Source organism: Balearica regulorum, chromosome 2, assembly GCF_011004875.1.
Source record: "Balearica regulorum gibbericeps isolate bBalReg1 chromosome 2, bBalReg1.pri, whole genome shotgun sequence".
Classification (NCBI taxonomy): domain Eukaryota; kingdom Metazoa; phylum Chordata; class Aves; order Gruiformes; family Gruidae; genus Balearica; species Balearica regulorum.
In genome coordinates, this window is record NC_046185.1 from 158,979,111 (window position 1) to 158,991,252 (window position 12,142).

At 37.3% G+C, this 12,142-nt stretch overlaps 1 protein-coding gene across 9 annotated transcripts in view; it reads right to left on the reverse strand.

The window, feature by feature from the left end:
* Positions 1-12,142, reverse strand: part of RBM33 (RNA binding motif protein 33) — a 102,996-nt gene that overhangs the window by 70,195 nt on the left and 20,659 nt on the right. For all 9 annotated transcript variants that reach the window (XM_075746649.1, XM_075746646.1, XM_075746651.1 and 6 more), the window contains 2 exons: positions 11,243-11,353; positions 4,589-4,760 (listed from right to left, as the gene is read on the reverse strand). In XM_075746649.1, coding sequence (XP_075602764.1) covers positions 4,589-4,760; positions 11,243-11,353 — 283 coding nt within the window. The remainder of the gene's footprint in view (positions 1-4,588; positions 4,761-11,242; positions 11,354-12,142) is intronic.

Consider the following 12,142-nt stretch of genomic DNA (forward strand, 5'->3'; position numbering starts at 1 on the left):
AGCAGAATTCAGTCACTGCAACAAGTACCTACCACTGACATTCATTCAAGATGATAAGAAGCTATTTCCTATGAAACAGATTAGAAGTCAATAGAACTAGCCTTCCTACAAGGCAAGATCACGTCTGAGTCTCTCAGCCTCTTGAGCATGTATCGAAGGACACTGAATAGAAACAACTTTAGAAGGAAGAATGGGCTGCTCCAAACAAAATTACTGCAGAGGGCTGCATTGATTAAGCTTGGGGAAGGGATGACAGCATCCAGGGTAAAGTCAGTCCTGACGATTTTTGATGTGCAGGTACTTTTTACTCTCTCTGAAATGAAAACTAATAAATTGTTTTCCTACTCACTTTACACAAAAGTTTTCAAACTTTAAAGGCTGTGTCCTTAAAGGCACCGTTCACATATTCAGTTTTTCAACCAGAAAAGTGAAAATGTTTGTTACACTGATGTTGGAAAAAATATCCCAACCAAAACAAACCCCCAAGGAATTTACTCCAGTAAGCACCATTACATTCATACCACAGAAATACAATATAAACAGTTGACTGAAAAAAATTAAAAAAAAAAAAAAGACTGTAAGATTAGATTAACATCAAGCATACTTCATACAACATGCCACTGAAGGCAAGTGTCCTACCTGTGAAGAATTCTGCTTGGACACAAAACTGCAGGTTCAGAACCTCAGAGACAGACAGTAAACTCAACCCAAAATGCCTGAAGCGCTTTATATTGCTATCAGTCACCATGCACCAAAATACAGTCAGCTCAATTATGAGGTGGGCTGTTTATTGAATTTGAGAGCGCTGTGCCACGTATACAGAGATAAAGAAGAGAAGATAGTGTGGAAGACAGTTCTGCAGGGAGGGGAGCAAGGAAAATAGTCCCTGTCTTCCCTGAAAGCAAGATCAGATGGCTAACTAGGAAAGAGGTGATGAGCAGCAGAAGAGATCCTCTTTCCCTCCCTAGATGCTTCCAAAGCACAGCCAGGTACTCACATGAAAAGGCCCACTGCTTCTCCCTAGCTAAGAACTTGTGAGTGTTGTGACCAGAGCCAGGCTGGATGCCGCTGTGCCCCCTGGACAGTGTGTGTGGGCTGCTGCCACACACGGCCACCAGCTCCTGCCTACACCAGCCCTGAGCACAGGTCTCTGCAGCTCCACCTGCCTTGGGCTGCTCCCCAAGAGCAACAGTATTTCAAATCCCCGAGTTTGAGAATCCCAGAATCCCTATTATCCTGGATAATGCAGAGACTTACAACATAAATCACATTCCAGAACAGCTATAAAAAAAAAATGCATTTACATATATACGCAATCTAAATTGAGAGAGGTAGCAAATGTTCTCCTTTGTTTTTTAACTCTTGCCTGAAATATCAGCTACTAGTTATCAGAGCGAACATGAACCAGCTAAGCAGGACATAGCAAAAAGTACTACCACATCCAATAACCTTTGTTACCACTTTTTGGCTCTGCATAAGTGTAGGGGTTTGGTTTGTTTTTTAAATTAGGTACGGAGGGAATACGTTACTTTTGTGATGCCAAAGCCATTTTTCTTCTTCACATTCCTTAACAGGTAACTAAATCCAGAGCATAACAACAACTCCAACTCTGGGAAGACTTCAACCACATGTTCTGAAAGAAGTTATATATTTCTCAGAGGTAACAAACTCTGTATCTCCAGGAATCAACTGCACAGTTGTCCTACAATACATCTCCTTTAAACTTTTCAAACCCGCTACTTAGATTATCTTGGATACAGAAATGTTTAGGAAAGATCTCAGCTACATTCATGGCAATGCGCTGTATTTTCACCTTTTTTTTTTTTTTTTTTAACCAGCACACACTTATTCTCATCTTGACTGTACAGTTCTCACACACACAGTTAATGCAGTGAATCAGCAATTATTTTTCTAGTGTCTCTAAGTGTCAAGATTAATTTCACTATCGCTGGTAATAAAATGGTTTCAAATGACATCGTTAATCAGCAAGTAAGAATGCACTCATCCAATAGAGACAAGCTGTCACAAAAGGTCACCAAAATGTGACAGGATGGAAATTACGTTTGTAACTTCAACTGAAATGTTAATTCCTCTTTAAGTGTTTTCTCAACTATGTTCAAATTTTGAAGTAAGGAGATGTAGATCTGCAATAAAATTTCATTTTTAAACCAGTAGCATCTGTAAAAATTTGCTCTATAATCTCCAAAGCAAACAGGTATTTATATGCAAACAAGTATTTTTTGCTGTTTATCTTTCCACATGGTCAATCATTTGGTCTTTATCAAAAAATTAACATGAACAATTAGTATGAATAGAAACCATTTCACATCAAGATTGTATTTTTGCCAATGATTACTTTCAAAACAAGCTGTTTAGTTTATAGATTCATCCACATTTGTATCACCTTTTCCTTCTATCTCATAGCTACTTAAAACTCCACTTATATAAGTCAATTCAAATCACTGTTCCTTTAACAGTCAAGCTCCCCTGCAGGTTTTCTCCTTGCTGGCTGGTCTTTTTACATTAAGCTATAGAGTAAATCCACAGATACATGAAAATGCATGCAATTGTTATTTACCTTGCAATTATGTGCAATTATATGCAGAGATGTAGCTATTCCCAGGCACTCTTGTTTTTAAAATACTCTGTTTTGTATAACCACCAGCACCTTTTGTATGACCGAGATGTGGTCTGTACACGGTATGTAGAAATACGGTCTTATGGTTGAAAACACATTTGGAATGTACCTCAGCTAAAATATACCTTGCCCATATAGACACTCTGTGCCTCTAGAGGGTTCCCTTCAGTGTTATTCTAATCAGAATCAATCCCTGATCATTAAACCAATGCTGAATAAAGGCCCTTAATACACTCTTTGCCTGAAGTTGCAAGTAAGAAGAGTGATTTGCTAAATACGACCAACAGATGAGAAAGACCTTGATTCAAAATCATGCACTGACATCTCACTTGCAGCACAACATGGCCTACGTGAATACCACTGTGAAAGTCTGGTTCAGCCTCTGCAGCTGACTCCTTGCTGCTCACAAACAAGTCCTCCTAGCCACAACACCTTTGTTTTAGAATTAAGGCTTCTCAATTTCTGCAGGCATAGCAAAAGCCCAAATTCCTTGCAACTGAATTAAAGAATTAGTAGGCTATGCAACTCAAAAGAAAAATCCTTAGAACTGACATCCTTTGCGAAGCAAGGCTTTTACAGTAAGAGGAAAATTTCATCAGGACGAATTCCAGCTACGCTGGAATAGGTATACGCTCTGGGAATGTAATTCCAAAATGCCCTGTTGTCCCAAAGACACTGACTCATCCGGAAAGCAAGGAGAAGCACCCAGTTTCCAAGCTCAGACTGCACAGCACCCATCTTAAAGCAATCCTGTGTGAAGGATCCATTCCTACAGTCTGGCAAAACTTGAAGTATCATCAAAACATACATCATCTCCCAGCGGTACCTGACAATTAGCCAACAGTATCTGACAATTTGCCTTCATTATCAGTTCACCTCTCTCGCATACCTTGACTCTCCTCAAAAGATCAGGGCTTTTTCTGCATAGTTTGAATTGATATTTCCATTCAGTAGCAAAACTATGAGAATGGTATGCCTCTCTGAAGGCAAAGCTTAAATTCTGCCCATCTCCCTAATACCACCTTTTTAATTTGACTTTTTATTATCACTACCACCATAAGGTCAACATGAAGAGGCAATACAGTCATCCCCAGTGGGGCAGGTACAACACACCAGTATCAGATACTCGAGTACGCAGGGCACGTGAAGTGTCTTGAAGTTAACTCTCAAAACCACAAGCCAATGTGATTTTATTTATAGACTAAAATAGAGCAGCTGCAAGAAAGAAAGTTGCAAATCAACTGTTTCTTCTGAACTAGCAGTGGCAAATTCATGAACTACATGGAGCAGTGTACACTTGTGTTATGCTACTCAAATATGAAGAAAATACACCCTTTCAGACACTGCCTAAAGAATCAAGGTGGTATAAGAGATCCAGGTTGTTCCATGTTAGAAAAGCTGAACCCAGGAAACAGGAGTTTCCATCTTTTTCTAACACACTCCCCAGCAAGTTATAATTTCTCTAGGCCAATCCAACAGTAGGAACACAACAGGTTCATAGCACACTTATGTTCCCGGGGGAAAACAGCAAACATGCAGGTATTTCACAGCAGAACACAACTAACAAGATTTGTGTTATCAACTGAACATCTTCCAAGGATGGAAGTTCAAAGGAATTCCTTAAAATGTATTCCACCACAATAGGTAGTGAAGCACAGATCAGATAGCTGCTGCTTGCAAACAGGAAAGCTTTTAAAGACACAACAAAAGTCTCAATGAACAAACATTGTGCAGGTTTTCAAAACATGATACGCTTAAACACTATTCTCACTACACAGACTACCACAGACTACATATGACTTCGAACAACTTGGATGTAGGCCGGTCTAAGTTGGAAGGCAAATGTTCTATGTTTTGCCACTAAACTATTTTCTGAAAGTTTTGGCAAGACTGTCTTTCACTTTCTTCTATTACAGCTCTTCAAAATGGTCTATTGCCACAAAACCTCACCCAAAGTTTCTGGAATGTTTCTCCTTTCTCTTGTCACATCTGAGAGCCTAATTATCGTTCCTTCTTTCCGTTCAGTTTTGAAACGCAATCGTCCAGACTCTTCATCATCATCCTCCTCTTCATCAGATTCTTCCTTTGTTTCTTCGTGAAGTTCCAGAGATTCAATAGCTGCCTGAATCACAAAATACAGAGGACATGCAAACTGAAAAATCTACTTTCTTGTGATCAGTGAGTGTCAAAAGACAAAGCTTTCTTTAAAGGTCCCTTTGTAGAAATTTTGCTGACATTATACATTATTCTCATACATAACTCGGTGAACATTTAAGATCTTGGTGATTTTTTTTAGAATATAAAAATATTGATTATATAATAAGTTTATAGTAAAACCTATTGAGAAAACCCATTTTGCTGCAATATTTAAGGGAATATGGAAACTCCAGTTAGAACCACCATCTGATTAGTAGCTACTTTGGCACACAGAGCAACATTTTATCACTGAACTGACTGAGATGCAAACCTGGGATACTACCAGATTCAAGTAATAAAAACATTATCTTTTTTTTTTTTCCTCATTTGTTAACAACTGTCAGTAGCATGTTGGTTTTTTTAAAACAGCAACAACAAAAAAACCCCACACACAACAAAAACCAGACAACCTCACGTCAATTTAATTCCTCTAGATATGTATAACTGTACTTATCTTTACTTTTTCTACTCCTTGAATACTTCCCAGCTTTAATTCAGCGATTGATGAAAAGAATGGAGAACAGGATTGGAAAAAGATTTGAATATACTAAATTTGTATATTGGAATGCTACTCCCTTGTCATCATTTATTTTCCAGTTCTCTCTATAACAGAGAACATTTCTTTAGATGAAAATGTCCCAAATGAAAGTGGCACACTCCCCTTCAAACAAACAAACAAAAAAATCAATTTCATTTTCCTGTGCTGGCATGATAAAATTAATGTTCTGAACATTACACAAGTTATATTTGATTTCTAGAGTTGAAAATTAGAAGTGTTCTAATACAGTACAATTTTCCATAAAATATTTGCTTATTGTGTATTTGGTTATTTCTTGTACAAGCCTACTTGCTCATTTCTTAGAGCCTGCACATGCATTTTAATTTTTTTGCGAAGTCACTAAATACATCAAAACTTTTATGTAGCTTAAGGACAGTTAACAATTGAGTGAAATATAACATGCAAATATGGTTTAATCTCCTAATTAACCAGATTGGTGCAGTAACTTATATGTAAAAGGCACAGCAAGTAGTATCTATCCACCTGACTGATACAAGTCACAAATCAAGAAAAAGAATAAATGGCAAAATGGTGCAAGAGATTGCAAACTTCATTACCCAGGAGCCCAATTTCAGCCAAACCCAAAACCAAATGTGGGAATCAAGATCAGAGATAGGAGCTGGCAAGACAGTTTCTACTTTAAAAGACAGCACTATATGAACTCAAGCTCAAAGCTACTTCAACTTTGGTCTGGTGAATAAATAAATGATCTGTATACATAGTTACTAGGCCTTAATGGCTACTGATCCCAAGTTATTTTATCATCTCCTTATCTCAGACTGTGTTTTATCCATTTCAGCAAACATTCAAGCACTACATGTCCTGACCTCACCAAAATGCTTTAAGATATAGCTATGAAAACAGCCAAATTTTACAAAAAGCTTTAAGGCTTATATTTTTAAAAAGATATTTACTTTTATATAACAACTTTACCATACCAAAAAATGCAGCTAACAATAACAGACAGGATAGAAGGAAAATAATAATAATAATTAAAAAATCCTTCAAAACTGAAAGAAATCCAAACCTCAAAAGCAACTCAACCTCAAATTGAGCACAACTGGTCTGATTAACATATCCATGTATAATCAAAGTATCTCTGAGGAAAGGCAGTTGAGACTCACGGAACAGAGGAGGGATGTTAGCAAGGAAAGACATGCTAACATCGTTTAATAAAAACAAACAAAAAGAAGGGAGAAAGACAGGGTTAGCAGTTTACTTTCAAAAGAGGGACTCCCAAAAAAGAAAGGAGTAGAAATCTGTCTAATCTATGTTTTTAAATATTATAAGCCCCATAATTTTACTGTCTCAATGCTTGTCTTTAAAAGCTTTCCCTTCAGGATTAGGATTTGGAAGTCAGAAGTGGAGTGGCTGTTTTGCGAGACGTGCTCTCTCACTGCACTGAGCCTCTGGCTTTACTTCAGAGCATAAACCCCAGACACATCCACTCTCTGTGTCTATGCCCCCTAAAAGCTATGGTAGAATTCCAGTTTTTATTCATCAAAGACTGGTATCAGTCACGTAACCTCATCTGAGTGCAAAACTTACTCATGCAAGGCTCTACATGTGGCTTAGACTGCAGAATCAGGACTAGAATGGTTAATGCAGTCTGCACCGTCCTGAAAAAATTTGTAATGCTTTAATTAAATGCTACAGAAGACACATGTGGAAACTGTGCTGCCTTTTGATAATCATTTATTCTGGAAAAAAAAATACATCCACACTAAAAAAAAAAAAAAAAAAGCATGTTGTAACAGACTACAAGACAACTACTTTCCTATACAAGATAAAAAACATTTCTCAAACTTTTCTAGACCAGCACTATCCTATGCTTAGCCACTTAGACCAATTCTGTAGTTTTTTGGGTCTAACTCATTTTATTCATCAGTATAATGCTCATGCCACCTATTAACATACAACAGCTGTACAAGCATTAAATATCAAAGACAAAATAAAAATCAAAGGAACTAACGAAAAAGCAGGCAACAAAGAAAGGCAGAGCTTGACAACGCTAGCTGACCCATGTCCAAGTCTGATTACACCTATTATGGAGGGATTTACATTAGTTGCAATGCAGACACAAACATGTCTAACAGCCAATCATATATTCTCTACATATAGCTCCAGGAAAGGTTATCTGAGCTGTGTAGAAGTATACACCCCTCCCCTCAATTTGTTCAATAGTTGTAGCACACAAGACTTCTTTAGTTCATCTTTTCCAACTTCCAGCCCAACAGGTTGAGTTGTTTTGCCAAGATTACAGTATATGAATGGATTCTCTGTTTCAAAAGAAATTTATACAGGAAAGACACAAGTGCAGACATAGAATTAATAAATACTAGTACTTAGAGGGTTCTGTTTTATACTTGCTAACCATGAATATCTCTGAATAAACATATAAACAGTCCTTAAACAGCCACTTGAGGTCACTTGACTAGACTAGCCACTCAAGGCTTCCTAGCAGTTCTCCTCAAAGGAAGCTTAACATTTCCCATGATGACATCTTGCACGAAGCTACCAAAGAGCTTTGCCGACTATTCCTTGTGAAAAAAAATGACCTTTCTTCTATCACAAGGTCAGAGTTTTCTGCCATCCTCATTAAATGATTATGCCATAAATCCCAGTCACTGACCAGAACTCCCCACGCTGAGTTATGATCTCCTATGGAGCAAGAGCAAGCGCTCCTGCCCCAAACGGCTCACCAGGCAGTTGCAGGACTGATAACAGACATAGCCCAAGGAAAGCAGGAGAAAACACTAGTCAGCACGATAAACACTGATCTTGGCACAGGATCCTCCTAAACACGGGACTGTCAAGCGTTCTGGAGAGCTTTGTGCCAGAGATTGCTAAGATTTACAAAACAGGTAAGTTCTGCAAAGGCTAAATCATATCCCTTCCACAGGAAACATCATGAAGATGAAACAGAACTTTTATTAACTAGCTAGAAAAAAAGCAGTGAAGGCTTCTACCAGAGGCTAACAGCAAACAGCAGCAATTGCTCAATCCTAAGGGATCAAGAAATAACAGAGAGCAGGTAAGAGGCTGTTACACCTATTCCAAGGGCATTCTCCACTTCACAGATGAAAAATGGGAATAAAAACAAACCTAAGAGCTTATAAATAGATTTAAAACTTGGCTGCTTTGATTTGCACTCTTTTCATTTTTCTCCAGGCTGACAGGTAGCATCTTCAAATTTGAAGAAAAGAACTAAAATGTGTAAGTTTTGGCTAAACACAGATGGAACACTCTCCCAGATACGTTGCCCTTTTTTTCCCCCCCAAGTTGTATTCTATCAAAACAAAGCTGGTATGCAGCACTTCCTCATGAAATGTATTCTTGATTAAAGTTCTCATCAGCATAACCCAAGACACGATTTAGATTTATGCAATGAGGAAACTCCCTGTCATAGACTTCAGAAAAGATTAGTTCCAATATAAAATACAATAATTATGAATTATAATTTTGGGAGGTTACATTTTCATGAACATTTCACAGAAACAATGAGTGATACTATTCCTCTAAAATATTTAAGGCATGATAACTCATGTAACTGACAGATTTACCAGACTCATTTGCTGCTGAAACTTCTGGGTATTGGGTTTTGTTTTGTACCTTACGAAGGCAAAAATATTTTCTGAAGCATTGCTACATTTTTCAAGGAAGCTCTACAAAGAGTATTATTTATTCAAAATCCAAGTTCTAAGGACTGTTTCAAATTAAGTATCAAGTGAAAAGGCATGCCTTGAACCTGATTTGACCAAGAACACAAACTTTTCCTGCCTCTTCCTCACACCTCCCACCTGAGTGTCACTTAACAGCTTTCTCACTTCCCTTATTCACCAGTTTCCTCTCATCATGTTTCAATGCCCCAGCCAGTCAGCTCTTCTCTTGGTTTACAAAATTTCTTCATGCAATATAAAAGGATTTATTTGGTTTTAACATGGTAACTGCTTCAAATACAACACTACCAAACACTTTTCTCTATCAGCTCACTCTCAGTTATTCAGATACCAAATTTCAATCAAGAAATAATACCGCTATTTACTTGTACCATATCTATTACAGCTCCATTCTTGTGTTGCATTTTCTACAGGAGAATGCCAACAATAACCCTTGTTTACAAGCAGTGAGTGTTATCAGATTTAAGGAGGAGTGCTGTTATAAAACACTGGAATAAAGAACAAAACTCTTCAGAGCTGGAGGCATGCATCTAACCACATAACAAACAGAAGTACATAGTCTATGAAGCTTATCTCTCTTGGCGGCATTCTCATTTGGAGAGTGCAGTTGTGAGCGCACTAACAAATTTAAATGAGCTACATATGAAATAATAAAGGAATAAAAAGATGGTACTGTTCTGGAAACAAGAAACCTGTGGCAATCTGCAAGCCATCAGAATAAAGCCAGAATGTAGATTAGCTGAATAAAGATGTGGCCAAAACGTTCACATTACATGACGAACAAAGTCTCTAAAAGCTCTATAAACAAAATAAATTAAAAACTTGCATTAATGTTATCTTTTGAATGAAAGGAATTTAATTCTGAATTGGACAAAATTAGACAACGTGATTATTAGAGAATTCTCACTAGTTCATACTCTAAAAATGAAGCTGTGCTTTTTTAAAAGCAGTAAGTTTGACAGTGAATCCCAGCTATGTATTTAACTTTACACAATGTACAGTGCCTTCATCTCCCACAGCCTGTGGTTACAGAAAGAAAAAATGCATCAGTCTGCTTTTAAAACACCAGAAGGAAAGTGTATATAATCCAGTGAATGAACAAAGTTTTGGAAGTGTTTCACAGTTCTTTGGAAGGGTAGATTTAATACTTAAGAAGTATTAAAGGAAGAAATTAACTACGTCAAGGTGTATTTTGTGTAAGATGTCACGCTTGCAACAGCAAAGACTGAATAATGCAGGTGGCCCCTTTCAATGTCTCTCTCTTCACCTACCAACGAATGTTACTTTATCATAAGTTTGATACAACTAGAGTATCACAGCACACCCATTTGTTAGAAGTTCATAGAACACCGCTGCTGTGTCTCTGAGGAATAAATTTCCTGATGAGTTAAAGCTCCAAAGAGGAAACACACTCTGACTACATTTCTCAGCAGGTAATCCATTCAATCCTATTTAATTAAGAACTGGAATAAAAATAATATTAAAGTAGATTCCTGACGGGGAAAGGAAAAAAATACCACATCAAAAACTTGCTGCAAATTAATAGCAGATATGATACCACTGTTCCAGGCTATAACTAGTGAACGTATACTTGAGAGTTTTTGGCATAAGCCGCCGCCTTACAAATGAAGGAACTCATCCTTTTTCCTAACTGAAGAACTAAGATAAACTTCACCGAAATTTCAGTTCCAAAACAACTTCTTTCAAAACAACAACCTGACCTTTGCCTTTCTAACATACAGAACCTTTCATGCTCACGCTCCTCCTCAAAGTAGGATACCCAAGAACTGTATCTACACTCCCAACTGCAGCAGATTATCTATCTGGAAAGTGAGGCACCATAGTTATTGAGAGATTTAACAGACAGCATGCAGTACGACTATCATTCTCCACCCCAAAGGGCCCCTGCAGTTTCTAATGTTGAAGTTAAGATTACCTATCAACATTTTGAGCTCTCCCTTATGACTGTCATCCCAAGGGGGAAAGAGGATCTGCAGTATCTGACGATATAGATGGTATCACAATTCATCTTACACAAAGAGTAGTAACACCAATAATTCAACATTGGCAAAAGTTGCATCAGTTCATACTGAGCAATATGGACAATGTTACAAATTCAAATTCTGAAACAACTCGTTATTTTACATTTCCATTAAATTCACAACATACCTCTTCTGATTCATTTGTTATTGTCTGGGATTCTTCCAGCTCCTCATCAGCTGTGTATTCTTCTTGCTCTTCCATTCCTTGCTCATTATATGATTGCATGTAATCTTCATCCTAAGGCAATAACACAAGAAGGTGAAAAGACATAGGCTGACTTTAAAGAATCACAAACCAATTAAGAGATGGGGTGTATATGCGTCGTTACTGCTTCCAGAACTGGAAGACAAGTATTGGCTCTATTAGAACTGTTAATTAAAAGTGACATATCATGTAAGGTGTATTTACTAGGGCTTTTAACTACACAGTAATTTCAATATTATCAAAAACATAATCAAAAGTTTTCAATCAGATGGCAGCAATGTCATCATAAAGATCCTATCTACTACTGTTTGCCGCATCTACTTCTGTTCTTCTACATGCTTTGATTACAAATTCATGAAGCAAACACTGCAGTACTTTCTTACCAAAGGAAACATGCACCTATAGCACACATGCATTAACATCAGATTTTACCCCAAAAGTATAAACATTCTTAAAACATTCTGCATGTGCTTACACAAGAATGGGTTCAATTCTGAACAATTATGAACAAAAACCAAAAGCAAAATCTTTCCTAAGCAAGTTTGCTTGTATTTTAAAACATCTCACTGATCATATACAGTTTTAATTAAGATTAAATCATTTCACTAGCAGTTAAAGCCAATGAATGTTCTCTAATACACTGCTTAAATTATATTGAATTATGCAGGTGACATTTGCTGAACTAACCTCGAATCTCTTTATTCAGGTTTAGACAGTTCTCAGTTACAAAAAGGATGAATGAGCAGGACATCAATCACTTTGGGATATTAGCACCTTAAAGATGTCTTTAGCAGGTCAATAATCTTTTCACCTTCGAAGGAC